This window comes from Periophthalmus magnuspinnatus, chromosome 1 (assembly GCF_009829125.3).
Source record: "Periophthalmus magnuspinnatus isolate fPerMag1 chromosome 1, fPerMag1.2.pri, whole genome shotgun sequence".
NCBI classification, from domain to species: Eukaryota; Metazoa; Chordata; class Actinopteri; order Gobiiformes; family Gobiidae; genus Periophthalmus; species Periophthalmus magnuspinnatus.
The window spans coordinates 25,216,216-25,238,153 of NC_047126.1; the positions used below are offsets into that span (position 1 = coordinate 25,216,216).

Consider the following 21,938-nt stretch of genomic DNA (forward strand, 5'->3'; position numbering starts at 1 on the left):
TCTGTCAGTCTGATAGTCACAGGCAGGTGTTAGTCTCCATTTTAATGCTGTGCCTAGAATGTTTCACAAGGATCACATTAAACTGATTTATTTTGCCTTTATTCAGTGACAGTTGTTTTTTACTGCTAAAAAACAATTTTCCTGTGGTGACCACTTCTTATCTCACCTTCTGAGAGTTTAATGCCGTACTGTGGACAAAAGAAAAGTTACTTAGTGCACTTTTAACATTTCAGAACTTTACAGATGATTATGGACAATATTTTATTAGGTTTTTACATTGAACCCTTCTGTCCATCTGTACTACCATCTGTAGGTATACTCTCTCTACCTCCTCTCAGTACCTGCTCTCTCACTGTCTCTTTCCCTCCATCACACTCATAGACTGGATAAAGAAGACAATAAAGACTAATAAGACTAAGTAAACTAAGAGAACGGGCACTTTGCAACACTCTCAATCAAATCTATTGCTAAAAATAGTGGAGGCAACCTCAGGGAAAGATGGCAGCTCATTGGTCTGTTGTTAATGTTTTTATCTTGATTATGGAAAAAAAAAGCAAACATAAATATACCAGGATCATGTAGAGCAGTTTAATATGAACAGTTTAAGGTCACACTCGTCCTTGGCCTTTTGAACCATGTGCATGTACAGGAGCAACAGGACCAAAGTTCTAACTGTGCGGTGCTTGGGCAAGGTTCATTTGCATCAGCATTGGACAAACGTACCACGGTTTATGAGCTATTCATGCTTGGGCACGGTTCGATTGGGCTAGTCCGACAGCAGCAGTTACAGAGAGTGACCCATGCTCAGTTCTTATTTCGAACACAGAGGCTAGCAGATTAGCTATGTCCATTTATATACAGTCTACGACCACACCTTCACTGAGAAAATCCAAGCTTCTGCCTCCAGGTATACTCTCTCTACCTCCTCTCTTTCACTTTCTCCTCTCTCTCTCTTTTTCCTCTCTCTACCTCCTCTCTCTCTCTCTCTTTCTCCTCTCTCTCCTTTTCCTCTCTCTACCTCCTCTCTCTCTTTTTCCTCTCTCTCTTTCTCTTTTTCTCTCTTTCTTTCTCCCTTTCTCTCTCTCACCCTCACCACTACACACCTCCAGAGAGAGCGAGAGAGAGGATCTAAGCTGTAGCCTCCAGGTATACTCTCTACCTCGTAATCCTCCACCCCTGCTCTCTATTTCACTTTCACTCCCTCTCTCTATGCCCCCCTTACTCTCTGTATCACCTCACTCTGTCTGTCTTTCCTCCCTCTCTCTCTCCATCACCACACGTGTACCTGTTAGCTTTAAGCAGCGGTGCACATGCCTCATCACCCCGGCTCATTAGCATAAGTCGATCAGAGTAATTAACAAACACTGGGCCAGAGCAGGAGCCAATATATACATGCTAATGCTAACGGATGATACAATATGCACCCAAATGTGTCTAATCATTACTAGTATAAATCATCATAATATTTCAAAATATTGATTTTCATCTTTTTATTCTCTCTCTTACATCTCTCTCTCCTCACCCCCTCTCTCGCTTCTCTTCTGTTTTACCCCCCTCTTGTCTCCCTGTCTTTTAGCTCCCTCCCTTTCTCTATTTGTCTCTCTCTCCTCTCCCCCTCTCTCTCTGTCTCCCTCTGTCTTTATCCCCCTCTCGTCTCGCTCTCTTTTAGCACCCTCCCTCTCTCTGTCCCTCTCCTCTCCCCCTCTCTCTTTGTCTCCCTCTCTCCTCTCCCCTCTCTCTTTCTGTCACCCTCTCTCCTCTCCACCTCTCTCATTGTCTCCCTCTCTCTCTTTCTCTCTCTCCTCTCTCCCCCTCTCTCTCTCTCTCTTTCTCCTCTCCCCCTCTCTCTCATTGTCTCCCTCTCTGTCTCTCTCTTTCCTCTCCCCCTCTCTCCCTGTCTCCCTCTCTGTCTCTCTTTCTCTCCTCTCCCCCTCTCTCTCCTCTACCCCTCTATCTCTGTCAAGCCCTCTGTCTCTCTTCTCCCCACCTTTTCTCTCTCTCCCTCCCTCTTTCCTCTCTCTTGAAACACCCCCTTCTTCTCCTCTCTCCTCTCTCTCTCTCTCTGTCTCCCTCTCTCCTCTCCACTTCTCTCATTGTCTCCCTGTCTCCCTCTCTGTCTCTCTCTCTCTCTATTTCTCCTCACCCCATCTCTCTCTCATTGTCTCCCTCCCTGTCTCTCTCATTCCTCTCCCTCTCTGTCTCTCTCTCTCCTCTCCCCCTTTTTCTCTGTCAAGCCCTCTGTCTCTCTTCTCTCTTCTTCTCCCCACCTTTTCTCTCTCTCCCTCCCTCTTTCCTCTCTCTTGATCCACCCCCCTCTTCTCCTCTCCCCCCTCTCATTTAGCTCGCTCCCTCTCTGTATCTCCCTCTCTGTCTTCCTCTCTTTCTTCTCTCTCCCTCTCTGTCTTCCTCTCTTTCTTCTCTCTCCCTCTCTGTCTTCCTCTCTTTCTCCTCTCTCCCTCTCTCTCTTCCTCTCCCGGGCTGCTTTATGGTTATTAATTACCGACCTAACCTAAATAGACAGTCAGTCATTTTGCACACATCACCTTTGAATTATTCATATCGCTGTAATGTGTCTGTTATGTATAATGTACTCACAAGCCTTTCAACGTTCATTGTGGAGTCATTTATATATTTATTGCTATGTGTTTTGTTTATTAAAGCCCCATTGCGTAATTTTTCAGGAAATAAATAAACTTCAAAAGAAAAGTGTTTATTAGCCCAAAATACCTTGAAAAATGTACGTACAGTGAGCAGGTTTGTCTCTCCACAGACCTGACTCGTAACTTAATTGGGTCAACGGAGATGTCATACAGCATGTCTTTAATTTATCTCCATAGATGTGATGTTACATGACGGGCCTTTAATGGTTAAAAAAAGTAATATTTCCAAAGTTATTTTATTTTTATTTATTTTTTTGCTTTGTTTTGTTTTGGTTCATCCCAAATTTTGAAAAACCTGGATTTTTAAAAAATGCATCATAATATAATACAAAAATGTGTAAGTATAGCCAGCCCGACAACTTTTATTCAAATTTAAATAAGCAGAAGATTGACAGTTGAAGTTACCGTCAGAGAAACAAAACATGTCGTGAATATTAATCCGGTAGCACAAATAATTCAAAAACTAAAACAAAACCATGGATCTATAACACAGCAATATTTTTTTTTGTGTGTTTGGCTAACCAGGCACCTACAGAGCTACTCTCGCTCTGTACCAAAGGTTTAATTCTTGCCGCCATTTTGACTGTTTTCAAGACTAACACATTGTTACCTATTAAACAAAATGTATCCAATCACACAATCTCACATCCATACAGGTCAGATGAATGAAGTGCCTTGCTTCAGGACACTCCCGAGCCTTGAGCCCTCCCCTGTAGCTCCGTACCTGCAGGCTTTTGGGTGTGACCGATCGGGGGTTGTCCACGTAGGAGTGCAGCCTGCCATCCACCCCCTTCAGCAGAGCCTCCGACTCCCTGACGTACTGCAGGTCTCTGGAGGTCCGTAGATCCACCACTTCCAGCGACTGGCTCACGTTCTGCACCTGGAGAAGAGACACAAGCATGAGGGAGGTTTAGAGAGATCCACCACACACAGCGACTCGCTCAATTTTTGGGGCATTGCTCTTCCTCTGGTTTCTTATTATTATTTTTCCGCCCAAACGATTGCATTTTTCACCCCTGAGCATCAACGAAAAGTCAAACCAGGTATAGGATCGACCCGTCTGGCAAAATATTTCATAAAATTGGTATCTCGACAATGTCCCATAACCACCAACTCAACGGTGCCACTTAGAAGTTGACCACTATACCATACAGTATGCATCAGAACAAGCTGCACCATGTCATTTTCTGTAGCACTTTGAGATCTGTCTTCAAATGTAAAGTGCATTATCAAAAAAAACACCATAATTATTATTATTGGCCCGAGCCATTCACATGAATGGAAAATGTCTTGCACACGCATTTGATTGGCAGAGGGAGCTCAGAATGTTACCACACGTGCAGAATCTGAACAGTAACATAACTAAGAAAAAAGCACATGGCCAGTCCACACAATAGCGCCCCCTATAATGCACATAAAAGACACAACATTGTCCGATTGGCATGAAACTTGTGGAAATAATTGTAGCCCTCAAAACATGCAAAAACTCAATTACACTATATCTGTATTATGCACAAGGTTGCCAGTTCAAAGTAATGAACACCACCGGTATAAAGCGAAGGCCACTCTGCGCTATAGAAATGGTGTAAAGGGGGATGGATAGCAATAGCGATAGAGGGAAGAATGTGACGCAGGTGGTTTAGTGAGACTGAACCAGGACTAAAATTTTTTTTTTTTCATATCAAAATGACACTGTTTTATAAAATAATATTGAATATTGGGACACTGTGGGCACACCTCCTTATCAAAGCCTGATCTTGTCAGATATCAGGAGCTAAGAAGGGCAGGGCCTGGTTAGTACTTCATGAGTTGTCTCATATTCAGCTTTGTCATGTGCAAATCAGTCTTCAGAACATTGTAAAAACATGCTCTCCCTCAGCTCTCACACACAGCTCTCCTCTTCTCTGGAAGCTCTGTGTACAACAAAATGAAAGGAACATGACAGGAACAAGAGGAGTCCAAAACTGATCTGAAGATCTGAGAAGAACTGCACAGCACCAGTGAGTGAAGCTCCAGTCAAGGAGAAAAAAGTCTAATCTAACTGGTATTTTCAAAGGATAGACATAAAAATGAGAAAAAACTAAATTGTGTCTGAAAGAGCGGTGCAAGGACAGTACTGTTACACTGTACAATATATGACTTAAGAAGGAGTAAAAGTATGGTGTCTGAAAACTACTCGGAGAACTACAAATGAATACATTAAAAAAATGAAACAATAAATGAAACAATCAGCTCAAATTAGCATCCATATGTGTTTGTATGGTGTGATTTGTAGTGCCATAGACCAGGCTCTGATCAGATGCAGTGTTGTGCTGATGAATATAAATATCCCAGTGGGATTGTATGTGTGTGTATCGAGGTGTGTGTGTGTGTATCGAGGTGTGCGTCGAGGTGTATTTATTACAAAGCACGGACTACAATCAGAAACGCACTGATCACGTAAATCCTTTATTTCTAGATCTATAACATGGTTTCAGGAAACTGTATATAACCTGCGCTCTTACTGTTGTATTACAAAGGTACCACCATCACAACTAAACACAGGCTGCCAGTGCCTTAACCTGCAGATTGAGGACACATACAAGTTTTTCTTATGGACAGGCCGCACCTCATGTGAAAGCGAAGAACCTTCAGAATTCAGTCACTGAGCTGTAGAGGCTGCACTAGCACTGATTCAGGGCTGGCTGCAAGTGCTGGGGTTTAGACAATTCAGATCAGAGGGAGTCCTTAGGCTTAGGTTCAAACCAACTGGATGTCAGCATTGAAACTGGGAATGTCTAAAAAAAGGCTCATGCGAGGCTCATTCTGCTTTCTGATTGGATAAACATCTTGACAACCAAAACACCAAATTATAACAACTTCATGTCCAGTGTTTTTGTAATTAAGAATAGCTCAACATTAGAATCGTTGTAAAAACTATAAATGAACATGTTTACCTCATATCTGGGGACACACAGGTCATGCTTATGGAATTTAAAGTAAAAATCTTACGTACAGTTCAAATATGGATTCAAATAAATTAAGGTTAGGATTTAGGCTAAGTATAGGCAAGTAATGATGATAGTTAAGATTAGGATCAGTCTCCAGGATGTGAGTAAAAGTCAGTGTAATGTTTCCAAGAAGCATGGAAACCCAGTGTGTGTGCGCCCACCACACTGTCAGGAGCACCACCCCTCCCCCTCAAAGGAAGCACCACACACTAGCTTGTTTGTTTATTTACAGCACACAGGCTAATTCCATAATCTCTCGTTGGGTTCATGCAAGTATACTTTACCTGGTGCTGAGAACGTTTAAGGAAATACATTTTATGGACGATCAAAACTTGCATAACCTGTACAATATTCAGTGTTTATGACTATAGGCATAGTTCAAAATGTCAAATGTGGGCAATCAAATTATTCAAAGTGCACGTGACAAGTTAGACTGGTCTTTTCAGGAAAACACTTATCCTTCTATTTAAGGTTTTGACTTCCTGGTTGGACATGAGCAGCAGATATGACATATGCAGAGGTAATTAAAGAGCTGTTACCGAGCAACCATTATGTCAACAAAGACCAAAACTTGTCCAAATTACATAATAGTTATGATTTGACAAATAAAAATTCATTATGACACTTTATTTTGTTAAGGAGGGGATATTTTATTAACTGCTAACACATAACATATTTGGATAAACATGTTACCTGTTATTGTTTTGAAAATGCTATATCTGACAAAAACAATGTATTAACATATTTAATTTAAGTTTCACTTTAGTTTTTGCTGCTCTGAATTTCCCCTCTCTTTGCTCTCAGTGCTAAGTAGCTCCCCTTCAGAGCACCATCACATTACAATCACCGTGCATCTGATGAAACTCCTGCATATCGCATCAGGTTTGTCAAGTTACTGAGTAGCATTTTATATATTTATAGAGAATTGTCGTGTGGGAGCATGAGTGATGTAAGTTTGTTGGCTGAGCATTGGACACAATCTCACAGCTAAATGTAAGGAGGGTTCAAAAAGGACCCGCTAAAACACTCAAACATGCGTGGATGACATTTAAAACTTCTTCATGCATGTTTTTGTGGAGGGAATAACATTATAAGATGCTCTAAAGCTACACAAAAATCTATTTTGCATAATACCCTCTCTGGATAGCCCATATGTTAAATTTGCATGACTAGATTTGACATGCATTCCATCATTTGCATTTTCAATAAATTTTAAAATAGTCCAAAACATTATTTTTCAGCTACTCTGTCCAAGTCATTTCCCCTTTGGATCAGTAAAGTTTTTCAAAGTCTAAATGCAATATTGTCACTAATTGTATGTCATTATAACAATCAAATTCTTGCAGCTACATTTATTTTAAAAGCGGCACTATGTAACTTTTTTGGTGGAGAATCTTTGTTTGTTTCCATGGAGATGTTATTGCTTTGCCTGAAATATTACACAATATGATATTATACATCTTGCATTTATGAGCAAGATAGCGGGGTTGCCTTCCCACTGATCTGACCTGGAGGCGGACACTTCACTAGAAAAGTTACATAGTGCATATTTAAGACAGGGTTCTACACTGATATCAGGTTTAATTACACTGAAAATACTATGGTGGAGTTCCCATTTAATCAATCAGAAAAAGCTACGTTGATGCAAGTGTTTGAAAGTACCTACAGGTGTTCACATAGTACCTACAGGTGTTCAGTGAGTCCCTACAGGTGTTCAGACAGTCCTTAAGGGTGATCAGACAGGTCTTTTTTAAATATAAGTCCATGTATGTGATACATACAGGGACCCTCTGGACAGATAGTCCCTACATGTGTCTAGACAGTCCCTGCAGTTGTTCAGAGACTTATTTTTATTATAAGTCCCTGCATCTGATCAGGGTGTGCCTACAGCTATCCACAAAGTTTCTAGAGTGACTCAGAAAGTTCCTACAGTTATTCAGAGTCCCTACAGCTGTTCAGAGAGTCCCTACAGGGGCTCAGAAAGTCCTTGCATGTGATCAGAAAATGTATTTTAATAATGTTTGTATATATAATAAAATATTTTTTCCCAATGTCTATTTTTACAGTCTTAACCCCAGGCTCAAACTGCATGCTGAGCTGCTCCAGTCCGGTGGCCGCAAGAATTCCGTGTAATTAGTGATGAGAAGAGCTTAGACTGCATGGTGTGCAGTCCGGTAGTGCCGGCGGAGATGCTGCGGTGCCATGAATTAATTCCATTTTTGAGTCTAATTTTGCCGGATGCCGGAGCTACCGCAGCCTTTTCTCTTAAGGCAGACCTGTTATGCAAAATCGACTTTTTAGAGCTTTTAACCATGCTTCACCTCACCATTTACTCATTCGAAGTTGTATTTGGAGTGATTTGTGCGTATTTGAGCAATCTTTAATATCTTATTTTCAAGCCGCCATATTGTCGATCAATCCCAGATTTCACTGCCAGCGCTGCATAGTAATTTTGGTATGAAAGAAAAAAATCTGCGACTCGCTAGCATCATTTGCAGACGTCCAACAGAGGTACCAACAGCTGTACGACTCTTTGTTGTGAAGTCAGTGGACTTGTTTCTTTTATTAATTTGTTTTAGATCAGTTTTGTGATTTAAAATGCCCAAATTATAACATAACAATCCATGTCATAGATTATAACTAGGTCTTTTTTAATAAATTAATTGTTCTTTCATGAACACATTGTCTAGCGCGTGCAACTTCAAAGGTGGTGACCACAACAGCACTGCTCTGAATGTGAGTGTCACACCACAACAACCTGATTTTAACCTGCAGTCCCTGCCCAGGGGCTACAGATTAAAATCCTGGTCTCATTAAAGTGGAATTAAACACCTAAACTCTGCCCAAAGCTACATTTCAAATAGAGCTGCTAAACAGGGAACTACCTGGAGGACTAAAGATGACAGTGAGAGGAAGAGGAGCAGGGGTGTGTGATCGGACTAACAGGTATCCACACTTCAAACTCCGCCCCTGCAGCCAGGTGTTTCTGATTACAAACACCTGGTAATCAAGACAGTCCTGTGTGATGTCACCAACTACTGAAGATTGCAGAGGTCACTGAAGGCAGCACAAACTTAGATTTAGGTGCTTTTGACCAGAAAGATGCAAATTTTCCTAGTATGCACAACAAAGGCCAAATAATAACTTTCAGAGTCCTTTCAGGTGCACAGAAAGTCCCTACAGGTGCTCAGGTGTAACACATTATCTAATCCTTCTCTCACACGAATTAATCTCTTGGTGTTTTCCTGAAGTCCTGCTCAGACTGATCTATCCTGTTTCCGTCTCAGAGCAGGTGTCTCTCTGTGGGACACTGTGGGACCTTAGAGATTACCTGGACCACACAGGGCCAAACTAAGCCAATCTGAGTCAAACTGTGCCAGAGACATATAGGACCTAATTCTGTACCATAGCCTGTTAGAATATATGCCAGTCAATGTGAAGGCAGGATGTACTTATGTTTTGTTACAGTGAGAAAATAGGATTCAACTAGGTCTAAATGAGGATGAAACAAGGACTAAATCAGGGCTAAACCAGGATTATACCAGGACTTCACCTGGATGGACAAAATCAGATTTAAAAATCAGTTCTAAAGCAGGTGTACTTCAGAATTAAGCTTGGTCTAAACAAGCGCTAAATCAAAACAGACTAAACCAGAACTAAACTGGGACAAAATCAGATTTTAAAAAACAGGTTTAAACCAAAACTGAACTACATGTAAAACAGAAGCTACATAAGAACTAAATCCAGTTTTAATCAGCTCTAAAGCAAAAATAAATAAGGTCTAAATTCGGAATATACCAGGTCTAAATCAGGATGGACTAAACCAGAACTAAATTTGGACAAAAATGTATTCTGAAAAACAGATCAAAACCAAGACTAAACCAGGTGCAAATCAGGACTAAACCTAGTCTAAACAAAAGCTACATCAGGACTAAACCAGGACTAAATCAGGTCTAAACCAGGACAGACCAGGTTTAAACTAAGAAGAGACCAGACTAAATCAGGACCGAACTAGGTCTAAACCAAAATCAGTCCCATCCAAATCAATACTTTCATCTTTAAGAAGCCTGCCCTGTATTGACCTATATTTTTACTACAACATTCTGTCCTCACTTTGGGACTAAAGCAATGAAATTCTATCAAAGGTACAGTGAGGGCTTGTACTTGCATTCATCCATTATTTATTTGTTCTCTTTTCATTTTTGTTATTGAAACACCTACGGGTATTCAGTCCAGTTAGGGTTGGACATTTCATAGAGTTTGAATAGAGGTTGAGATTCAATCATTTCAGATGGTCAGCTTGGGTGTTTTTAATGGAGCGTTCTACGGCCAACCTTCTGTCAGTAAAATCATGCAGCTTGAAGAAGACGGAAGACTTTGGAGGAAGAAGATTAAAAGTCTCTATTGGTTATGTTAATGCAGTCTATACTGAACACCAATTTTCTTTTGGTTTAGAAAAAAAGAAAAGGAAAAGGTTTGGAGAGTCCCTATAGGTGATCAGTAAGTCACAGAATTCCTACAGGTGCTTAGACAGATCCTACATGTGGTCCTTCAGGTGTTCAGTACGTCCCTATAGGAATTTAGTGAGTCCCTACAGGTGTTCAGTAAGCCCTTGCATGTGTTGAATCAAGCCTTACAGGTATTCAGAGCTCCTACAGGTTTTCACAATCGGCGTTAAAGTTCTTGAGAGTCCTTACAGGTGTTCAGTGAGTGCCTACAGCTGTTTGGTGAGTCCTTACAGGTGCATAGACAATCCTTACCAGTGTTCAGACAGTTCCTATAAGAAATCAGTGAGTACTTACAGGTGTTCTCTGTCCCTACAGTTGATCTGAGTTTTTACTATATTTGTCTTAGGAGCACAGTCACACTAGGCCTTTTGAACAATTGAAGCACGATTGCATAAGGTTCTAAAGCCCACATGCACACCTGCACAACCCATCCAAGCCAGGCCTGGTGACGTCTTACAGTGCTGTTTGTTTATATGCTGCACAGCAGTTCTAATGCTTTAGTGGAGAAAATAAGTCCAACGGCAGAAATATCTATTGCATAGTGAGGCAAACATGAGTCCTGCTGTGATATGCTCCTCTGTGAGTTTATGGATTAAACAACAGTGTGGAGGAGCGAGGGCAACAGGAGACGAGGCTTCAAAACTTTTGTCTCTGCCCACAGTCCTTATTGAAGCTAAGCGCAGATTCACCGTGGAGGAGAGTTCATTCACTTTTTCCTCTTATCCTCTATCCTCTCCACACAGAAGACATACAAACATAAAACATAAGTCATGTGCGTGTGCGTTTGTAAAAATAGCTAAATGTATTCATCTGGGATATAAAATTGCATTTATTAGTCTACCAAAGATAAGACAAATCTGATGCACTGAGGACACACTGGGAATGACACATGGCCACACAGAGACTAGGACAGAGCAGAAAAAGTATCAGTGCTTATTATCAGCTACTTTTTCAATATCGTCCCAATACGGCTATCTGGGGAAATCTGGTGTTACTGATATTGCTGATGACCGATAACCTATAGCAGGCTAGCAGTTATAGAGGTGAATTTGGAGCCAAGTTCCATGTTTGGAATAACAAAAGTGAGACAGAGAATATCATAGCAACCAAAGAGCCAATCAGGAGCGAGGTTGTTTTCGCCCACACCACTGGTTTGCAGGGGGCAGGCTATTAGCCACGCTGTCAACTTGTTGCTAAAGCTAGTGGGAGCGACCTCAGGGACAGAGGGCAACTCATTGGTTTGTTATTAATGTTCATATCTGGATTTACAAAATAGCAAAATACAAATACCAGGATCATATAGAGCAGACAGTTTTTCAATAGAAAGTGAATTGTAGTCGATGGAGCTGAAAGCACGGCCATGGTCACTTCTTAATTTGAATGTGGTGGCTCAGGTTAGCAATGTCCATTTATATATACAGTCTATGGGCAAGATATAGTTTGCTCAAATAAGTGGAAAAAATTGGATACAGAGTACTTTTAACAGCAAATTCCACCATAGAATTTGACCTGTCCTCCAGCTCAGTTTAAGCTATAAGGATTCTAGTTATTCTTCTGCTCCTGTAATGACCGTGGACTTCCCTACACACTCCCCTTCACTGGCCCCTGGACTGTAAGACCCAAGGGACTAAAGTGTCAGGAGCCAGACTGACAGGTGCAGCGGCAGGGGCGATGGTGTCAGAGAGCTGGTTCTGCTCCTGATCACGTCAAAACAAACACGAGGAGGAGGAGACGGGGGTCTACAGGGAGGAAAAGGAAAGGGATAAATCTAAAGAAGACAGCATACGGATGAGAGATGTCGAGGTTTAGGGAAATATTCCTGGTTTGGTCCTGGTTTGAGATCAAGTTAGTCCTGATGCAGTTTTGTTTTTTCCTGGTTTACTTTTGTTTTAATCCTGGTGTAGTCCTGATTTGGTTCTGGTTTGAGTTTGTTTTAGACCTGATGTAGTCCTTGTTTAGTCCTGGTGTAGTCCTAGTATAGTCCTGGTGTAGTCCTGATTTGGTTCTGGTTTGCGCTTGTTTTAGACCTGATGTAGTCCTGGTTTAGTCCTTGTTTAGTCCTGGCTTGAGCTCGGTTTAGTTTTGATGTAGACTGGGTTTAGTCCCAGTTTAGTCCCAATTTTAATGTGATGTGGTCAAACTTTAATGCGACTAAAGCTCTCAATTTGTGTACAACTAAGACTGAATATGAGCATTTAGTGAGAGAAACAACATAATTCATGTTCTTTTCATATGTCCAAAACTATTCAAACTCATAATGATATTTAAAAACACAATACAATGACAAAATAACACAACACCACACAAAAGTAAAAGGAGCTGTATGTTGGGTTGCCAGATGGAGGACACATACAAATTGTTCTCATTCTCAGTATATGGACAAGCCATGTCTCAGAATTCACTCACTGAGCTGCAGAGGCTGCACTAGCATTGATTAATGATTGGCTGCAGAGGGTGGGGTTTACGTAGTTACCATTGAGATAAGAGAGAGTCCTTTTAGGTTTAATCCAGCATTGAAACTGGCAACCCAAATGAGAGACTCATGCCTGTGGTTTCTGATTGCATAATTGACTTGAAATGATAACAAAAACAACTTAGGCATCATGTTTTTGTAATTAAGAATAAATCAGCATTGGCGTCATTACCAGTAAACGCTGTATTTGATTTGAACACGTTTACCTCGTATCTGAGGACACAGTTGGGTGATGTTTATGTAATTTGAATGTCACATTATACCTGTTCTTCATTTGGTTCATGCCAGACACGTGACCTATACGGCACGAGCAGCCATATTGGTTTTACTCCTAATGTAAAAAAATGTCAACTCCAAAGAAAATCTCCATAAACTGCTGAAATATCCGAGCTGTCCTCATCTTTACTGTGAGCTATGGTCTGACATTTATACAATAACAAATCACAACCTATAACAGTACAGCTGCATTTTAAAATGACAATTTGGCTTCTTTGCAGCGTGATATTCATTAAATGCTAATGAATGATTATCAATATGTTATTATCATACAGGTCAAAAATAATGGACTCTAATAGATCTTCAAACAGCTGAAAGACGAATGGTAAGAGTGTGAAAGTCTCCTTGTGTGTGCCAATAGTGCTGCACTAAATATTAATGAAAAAGGTGTTCATAGGTGACATTATCTGGCAAAAGCACAAAACATTTCAGGCAACATATGTAAACTATTATTGCGTGTATAAACAGGAAAACTAGAAAGATTAAACACTCAACCCTTTCTATAGAAACAATATGGCTCCAATCAACCGCAATTTACTTCTATCACAAACGTTTGACATAGTTTGGCATAAACTGATATTACCGTGTGGTTAGAAAGCCCAAGACCATTTGCAAACCACACAGAAACGATCCAGTCTTGTCCCGTCTATGTGATTTTCTAGTTGTAGTATCGAATGGCATTGAGTATCTTTTTGTAACCTACTTCATAAGACATCCATCTGCGGAGTATGAGGAGGATTTGTGTTCAAACCTGAGAGTAGTTTAATGTGTATAAAAGTGCTCACCTGTTCAGTGAGCAGTCGGAGCTGGCGGCTGCGAGGGTCCCTCTTACACAGGTTCTGGGCAGGTGCCACCACCGTACACACGCACCTGCCGTCAGGGTCTGAGGCTGTGCTGTACACCTGCCAGCCCTCCTCTGAGCCCGGGTACAGGCCCTGCAACACACACACACACACACACACACACACACACACACACATTAGACATGGCTGGAAGAATAAATGCAGTGATGGTAACTTGGAACTAGGTCTGAATGATCTGGGAAAAATATCTAAGTTCACATTTTACACGCATCCAAAAGAATTGATAAAAAGCCTGAACTGACAAACCGAGAATCACATTTCAGAACATGTTTGCACAGAGCTAAACTACAGGGTTAGCAGTTTTTATGCAGAGTAAGACAGGAGATTTTGTTGTTTGTGGAGGAAATTATTGTACTTCGAAAACTGCAGTCTTTGCAATTTGCTAATTGCGTCCTTTCAAAGTGCAATTTTTATTTGATCACAATTCATCTGGCTGCCCTAGATGGGAAAACATAGATGTGTTTACATACAAAATGTTCTCTTTAGCTGCATCTTGGTTCAGTTTGGTGAAAAACAAAATAGTCCTTAGTCACAGGTCTAGTTGAGAGGCAAAAATAGTGGTCTGTGATTTTCTGACAAATCTCTAAGGAGTATTAATGGCTGACACATAATATATTTAGATCACCATGTTGCCTTTTATTGTTTTGAAAATGCTATATTCACCAAAAACAACATATTAACATGTTTAATTAGTTTCAGGTTCGTTCGTTTGGTGCTCTGTGCCATTTGCTCTATGGAGGGGAGGGCTGAGTAGGGAGGGGCCGTGCACACCAAACCATGAGGAGGGTTCGAATAGGGCCCAGGAGAAATCACTAAAGTTTTATGCAGCTAAAACCAGGAACAGACCAGCCTCTACTTTGACAGTGTTTAAATCCATATGACTGATAGGCTTTTATGACTGAATGTTGTTGTTTTGTTTTTTTTCTTCACTCTTCTTTTTTAATGTTAATTTTATGATGATTATTTATGTTTGGATTTACTTGTATTGTGATGTTAATGTCTGTCTTATTCTATAAAGCACTTTGAATTACTCTGTGTACAAACTGTGTTATACAAATAAACTTGCCTTGCCACTAGACTCCTCAAACATGCACGGATGATTCAGATGATTAACGCGGTAGAAAGCTCCAAAAAGTCAATTTTGCATAATACTCCCTCATTAAACGATATGCTGCAGACACAGATAATCTCATCCAATCCCGGATTTTGGAGAATTATGAGAGCACTCCTGAGAGGGTTGGGCAGGTTTGGAAACACGTGAGCTGTGACTGAAGAACTATTAACTTCCATAGTTCAAGCTGCAGTGCCACCTCTGTCATTAGTATGGCCTGGTAGTTTTACTTGCTCTCCTACTTGTCTCCTTGGAGATTATTTTAATGCCATAATATGGAACATTCCAGACAAAGCAATAATAACAGACAAGAAGGTGGCTGATCCTGCACTGGGAAAGTTACATAGATACATTAAATTGCCTCTTCCTTAATAATACAGACATGAGTGACAGATGGATTAAACCACTCAGAGGACACGTGTCCAGAGGAGACATGCCCAGAGGAGGTGGACAATTGTCTCTCTGTCTTCTGCCTGTGCCCTGTGAATGCTAATGCTAATGCTAATGCTATTCAATATTTAGACTGCGTGTGTTTACCGGTGCCAGCTGGAGCGTTCAGACCCTTTGCATATTTATGACTCCTAAACTGGGCTCGATGCTAACTAAATCTGAAATGCAGCACTATTACAATTTGTAGTTTAATAAATCTGATTTTTATGCTTGAATTGAAACTAATTAATTCCTTTTATATATACATACTTTTTTTTAATCCCCAAATTTGAGGTATAAGAAACAAATTGGTGTTTGGACTCTAGAAAGATATGTTTTCTTTAACTTTTCTGGTGGAAGATCTGCCACCTCCTGTGTCTCCATAGAGATGTTGATGCTTTTCCTGAAATGTTCCACAGTAGCACTAAACTTGGACACAAGAACATGGCTCCATTAGTTTTGAATTGCAGGTCAAATCTGTGGACAGTCAGAATGCATGTTTTTCAGGATAATTTGACACTTTTTTCACTTTTTACCATCTTGTTTTTGGCTCACTCTTCATTCTCCCTTGTTGAATCATCTTTTTTGGTTGTTTTAGCCACGCCTTAGCTGAAGAGATCCTCTATCCCGCATCAGACCCTTCAAACAGGGCAGTAACGTTCAGTTTAGAAAGTGGAGTACGGATCAGCTCCAAAGTGGATCAATGGAAACAAGGCTTATCATGAATCTTTAACTGACAGAGTTACACCTTTATATAAAAAAGTGCTATAGCTTTTTCTATGGACAGCGCGTTTTGAATTACGACATATTGTTTTATAATAATCAGGGTCAAAGGTCACATGGCATTATTGACTCCAAGGCTGTTCTTCACTGTGGACTGTCCATCAGCCTCTGGAACTGACTGAACTGTCGGTGCAGAAAAACTAGTCTTGAAATTATCCTTGAGTACAGCACAGGCGCATATTTTTCAGACGTTTTATATTTTTGTTCAAAGAATACTTCACGGGAAAAAGTGGCACTTAGATTATAGCACATCTATTTGAAACTAACACTTTTTATATAAGTGTGTGAATCTGTCAGTTATGATTTAATGTTAAAAATCACATTCAGTTCTAAAAAAAAGTGTTTTTAATTATAATCGTGGTATTAGTATCGTAATATTGAGTATCAAGTCTGTTCCTTGGTATCAAATGGAACAACTTCACGCCATAAGATTAATTTGACAAGTTTGTGGAGCCAATCCCAGCAAACAATGATACGGTTCAACATTTGTGGATCATAAGTTTGTATATTTCTTTAAAAAATGTTTAATCTCCCATAGAGCTATACAGACTCCCGCACTTCATCTGAAATTATGACATCATCAAAATCTGAAGTGCAACCTGTTGTTTGCTTCTTGACAAATGTTTGGTGTATTAATCCTGAGTCAGTGACAGATGTAAATGGAATTATTGGCACAGATTAGACTTTTCAAACTGACAGTCTCTGCTTTGTTTGTTTGAGAAGCTAAAGCTAAGAACGGACAGAAGAATTTACTGTCTGCTGACCGCACTGAACCAGCGAACATACTCAGCGGAATGATGTGAATACGGTTAGCTTAAAGAGGGGGTGTTATGCAAAACTTGTTTAGCTTTCTACCATGTTATAACGCTGTTCCCTCATCAAACACATGCCCAAAGAAATTTGATCAATGCATGTTTGAGTATTTTTACTCATTCCTCCCGGGTCTGATTCAAATCCTCCTTACGGTTTGCTGTGAGATCCTGTCCAATGCACGGCCCACAAGCCGACGTCATTAGCGGGATGCACACTGATTGTGGTGTGATAGCGCTCTGAAGGGGGAGTGACTTAGCACGGATAGCAAAGGGAGGGGAGTCTCAGAAGTGTCCGAAACTAAATTGAAACTTAAGTTAATATGCTGTTTTCAGGCGAAGATAGCATTTTAAAAATAATAAACGGTAACATGGTGATCTAAATATGTTATGTGTTTAAAGTGCATATGACAGTTTACACTACGCATTGTGCTAAAATGTAGATAACATAATAATATTTAGGAATTGGCAAAAAATACTGTGTAGTTTCCAATAGTTTAACAAATTTAATGATGTTTATAATGTTACTTCCAGCAGATATGACATATATAGAGTTCATTTCATTTATTTACTGCTTACAGTGCATATGACAGGCTTTCATGTCTGGCATGACTTGGTTTGTTGGGATTGTACCTGTGGTCAATATTATCGATCTTGACATCAAGTGGCAGTTTGTGGGGAAAATGTTGAAAAGAAAAATACAAAAATACAAGAAGCAGCACTGAGTTATAAAACAGAATCCCTCTGCCTATGTCATCAACATGGAAAAAAATCCATCCAAAATGTAAAGATGATTTATGTATATGATCTATTTAAAATTTCATTTAGCAAAATAAAGGTGATGTCATTCATTTTAATTAGTCTAATCATAACTATTGTACAATTTAGACAGGTGTTGACCAGTGTCATATCTGCTGCTCGTGTCCAACCAGGAAATAAAAATGTAAACTTCACCAAAAATTTTACAAACTAGGAAAACCTATGCAGCGTATTTAATAAAATCTAATATATGATTATGTTGAAAATATTTTAGTGAAATCAGTGTTCTAATCTGTCATGTGCACTTCAGTGTTACCCAACCAAGGATAGGTGTAAATATAACAGAATAAATGGGGTGATTATTGACTCAATAAACTTTAGAAAGGCTGACAAAGCTACTGCTACGGTGGACATGGACCAGAGGAGGATGAAAACAGCAGCATAGAGTGTAAAGAGAGTGCACTGATATAAATATGTTGAAGGTGATTGGTTAAGGGGCAAAGTTTTAGGCTGTGATTGGCTGACAGGCTCAGGAGGACATACAGTCTTCCTGGTTGAACTATAGCTTTATCTGGTCACAACAGCTCAATGGTTAGAGTAGTGATCCTCCAACTCGAAGGTCTGAGAACTGATTCCTGTTCAGATGAAGTTCTGCCCTTTTGTCCAAAGGCAAGACAAATCACCCACCTTTCCCAAGTGATTGGTGGTGGTCGAAGGGGCTGATGGCGCAGATTGGCAGCCTCGCTTCCGTTAGTCTACCCCAGAGCAGCTGTAGCTACAATAGTATCTTACCACCACTGAGTATAGAGTGAATGAATAACGACCACAGTGTAGTGCTTTGAGAGTGTAAGGCAGTATTATTATTATGATTTGTTCCTGACGTTCTGCAGTCATTCTCACTGTACATGCACAGGCCGAAGAAGGTTCACCACACTACAACCTCAGCTGACTCTGTTTCCACGGCAACACAGACTCTTCAGGGACCGGGGCTGCTCATATATTTTTATAAACTGACATTTTCTCCATCCTCCTCCTCCAATGCTCACAGCATTACCACAAACTGTCAGTGATGTGAGCCCTGTACTTAAGTGCCTGTGGTGGCTACTGTGAAGAGGTGCAGTGTGTAGGCCATATATGTGAATAATGAAGGCTCAAAAGTGCTCAGGCATATGTGCTTTACATCTTATATAATGTATATGGTGTATATGGTGAGTAAACATAATAACCGTGGAGTTGAAAATGCCACAATCCACAACCCAATACTGTATTTGACAATATTTTCTTCCAAGATAGTTTTTCTTCAGAGCAAATGTCCGCTGGTTGTCTCAATAAATGCAATTTAGTGTTCAGATTTCCTCTCATTTTCTAAGTTCACCCCCAGCTATGTGCAGCAGCTACCATTGGAGGGGCCAGCACAGGCCACAATGTTTTATATATATATATATAATAGTATAATAGTATCTCTCAGAAGTGCTTTACGCCTGGTTAAATCCTGGTTTACTCCGAGTGCTGTAGACCAGTTTTAGTCTTGATTTAGTCAGCAGCATATATATATATATATATATATATATATATATATATATATATATATATATATATATATATATATATATATATATATATATATATATATATATATATATATATATATATATATATATATATATATATATATATAAAATGTATGTATAATGTATGTGTGTATATTACATTAGAGATTTGGCCTGTAACAAAGCATGAATATTCAAGGATCACTGTACAAATTGTTTCCCAAATGCATTAATTAAATTTCAGTTAAATAAACTCAGTAGAAAAACTATGAATAAGGTTTACCCTTACCCATTTTAATATAATTTGGTCACGTTCGGCGGGCCGGACTAAAAAGCCCAAAGGGCCTTGTGTGGCCCCCGGGCCGAAGTTTGCCCATGTCTGGGCCAGCAGCTACATGCTCTTTGTTGTGATAATGTTTACGGAGACATCTGCTCCCATTGGGCACTGCAGTTTCTTAAAGCAGAAGTCAGCTGATTTGTTTCTTTTATTAAGCCATTTAGCTTCCAAGTTATAACATAATGATCCACAGGTGTCATAGATTAGAACCATATAGCAGACACAAGCAAAATATTTAATAAGTTTCAGTTTTGTTTTTGCTGAGTCTCCCCTCTCTTTGCTCCCTGCACTAAGTCACCTCCCCCGTCAGAGCACTATGACAACACAATAAGCATGTATCCCACTAATGAAACTACTGAAGGTCTGTGCAGGTTTGTGTTGTATCATACTTTTGTATAATTACGGACAATAGCCATACAGTAGGTGACGCAGGCTTGTGAGCATTGGACATGATCATAGTGCTAACTGTAAAAATGGTTCAAATAGTGCTTGGGGAGAGGTCGCTGTATTACTGAAACATGCATGGATGACATATAAAACCTCTTCAGGCATGTTTTTGATGAGGGAACAATGTTATAAAATGGTCGAAAGCTAAAAAAAACCCAACATTTTTGCATAATACCCCCTCTTTAACTCCCCAACAAAACTCATGTTCACAGTTTTCTTCTGCTAAAACCACAATTAACCCTAAAACCATTACTACCATATCCAAATGTATTTCAAGAGCAGCCTTGATAATTTGTGTTGAACTGACAGTGGAGCCAAGCAGGCGCTGCACTGTGACTCATGATAACACACACGGTAATATTCTCTAAACGTGTGCTCTGTTTGTGTGTTTACCTCGTCTATTTTCTGCTCCACTAAACACCTCACGCACCTCCTCAGCCAGCACAGAAGCAGCAGTTACCACAGACCAGGTTCAACCCAGGACGAAACCCGACAAGGACTCTGATGATATGCTAAAACTTGTGTCAAAACTAGATCCTCATTTGAAGAATCGATGCTAAAAACATTCAGAGGACAGAAATGAACCTTTCCTGAATAGCTTTAGAATAATCTTGAGCTGTATCAGAACAAGTACCACATAGACTAGTATAAGCCCATGGACCACTGTGAACCTACCTGGACCACTGAGGGATTACACCGATATAAGGCCACATGGGAATATAAAATAAATATGTTTTTAAAAAATTATCATTCTGGTACAATATTACCGCTGGCTCAGAATGACAATGTTGTTAACATTTGATGTGCAACAAAAAGTCATGAGTTTGCATGTTCTCCCTGTGGATTGATGGGTTTCCTCTGGGTGCTCTACTTTCCTCTGTCACCCAAACCAAAAGCTCAGATCAGAAGTTAGTGAAGTGGCCGCAAACCGTACTCAAGTAAAAGTACAGTTACTTGAAGATACAGTAAATTCCTCAAGTAAAATTAAATCGAGATCATCATTTAAAGAGTAATCATGTCCTTAAAGAAACTGTACATAGCCTGCACACAACTAACCACAGTGTCTAACCTACAGATAGAGGACACACAAATGTTTTTCTCATTCTCAGTATATGAACAGACCACGCCTCATGTAAAAGCGCAGAACCTCCAGCATTCACTCGCTGAGCTGCAAAGGCTGCACTAGCGCTGATTAATAATTGACTGCAGGTGCTGTTAGGTTTAAAACAACCGGATTTCAGCATTGAAACTGGTAACCCAAATGAGAGACTCATGTGAGGCCCATTCTGCTTTCTACACTCATCTTGAAAAACACCAATTTAATGGAAAATCATGTTTTTGTAATCAAAATAAAGAATCAATCAGGATTAAAATGTTTATCAGAAAAGGCTATATTTGATTTTAACATGTCTACCTAATTTCTGAGGATAAAGATATGTCAAGTTTATGAGTTTAAAATAAAGCTTACATGCAGTTCCTTTAAGTAGCTAGCAACACCAACTTTCAAATCTTGTCAGATCTCATATAATTTACATTTACCTTATATTTGTATTGCACTTAGCAAGTCTGACAAGCTTCTCAAAGGTCTACACTGCAGTCATTATTTACTCACTCATCCAGTTACTTCTGTCACCACAGCTGTCCTGGGGTAGACTGACAGAATCGAGACTGGAAATCAACACAATCAGGCCCACCGACCACAACCAATCACTCATGCACACATCTCATCCACACATAAGGGACGTGGGTGAATGGTCCTGCTCAAGGACAACACAATGTACCAGTACATGCTTGTTCACTCTGAGGTTTGTGGAGGAATCACGGTTGCTGACTGCTCGTTATTGAGGGAAGAGCAGTTGAAACTAGGACGATATAGTCAGTGGATAAACAGCACTTGATTAATACATAATTTTATGCTTCTCTAGGGCAGGCCACATATAAAG

The 21,938-nt window shown here is 39.9% G+C and overlaps 1 protein-coding gene across 2 annotated transcripts in view; it reads right to left on the reverse strand.

The window, feature by feature from the left end:
• The window catches only part of LOC117372984 (noelin-2-like), a 65,866-nt gene that overhangs the window by 34,324 nt on the left and 9,604 nt on the right, over positions 1-21,938 (reverse strand). For both annotated transcript variants that reach the window (XM_055221375.1, XM_033968845.2), the window contains exons 2-3: positions 13,693-13,842; positions 3,385-3,540 (exon numbers count right to left, since the gene is read on the reverse strand). In XM_055221375.1, coding sequence (XP_055077350.1) covers positions 3,385-3,540; positions 13,693-13,842 — 306 coding nt within the window. The remainder of the gene's footprint in view (positions 1-3,384; positions 3,541-13,692; positions 13,843-21,938) is intronic.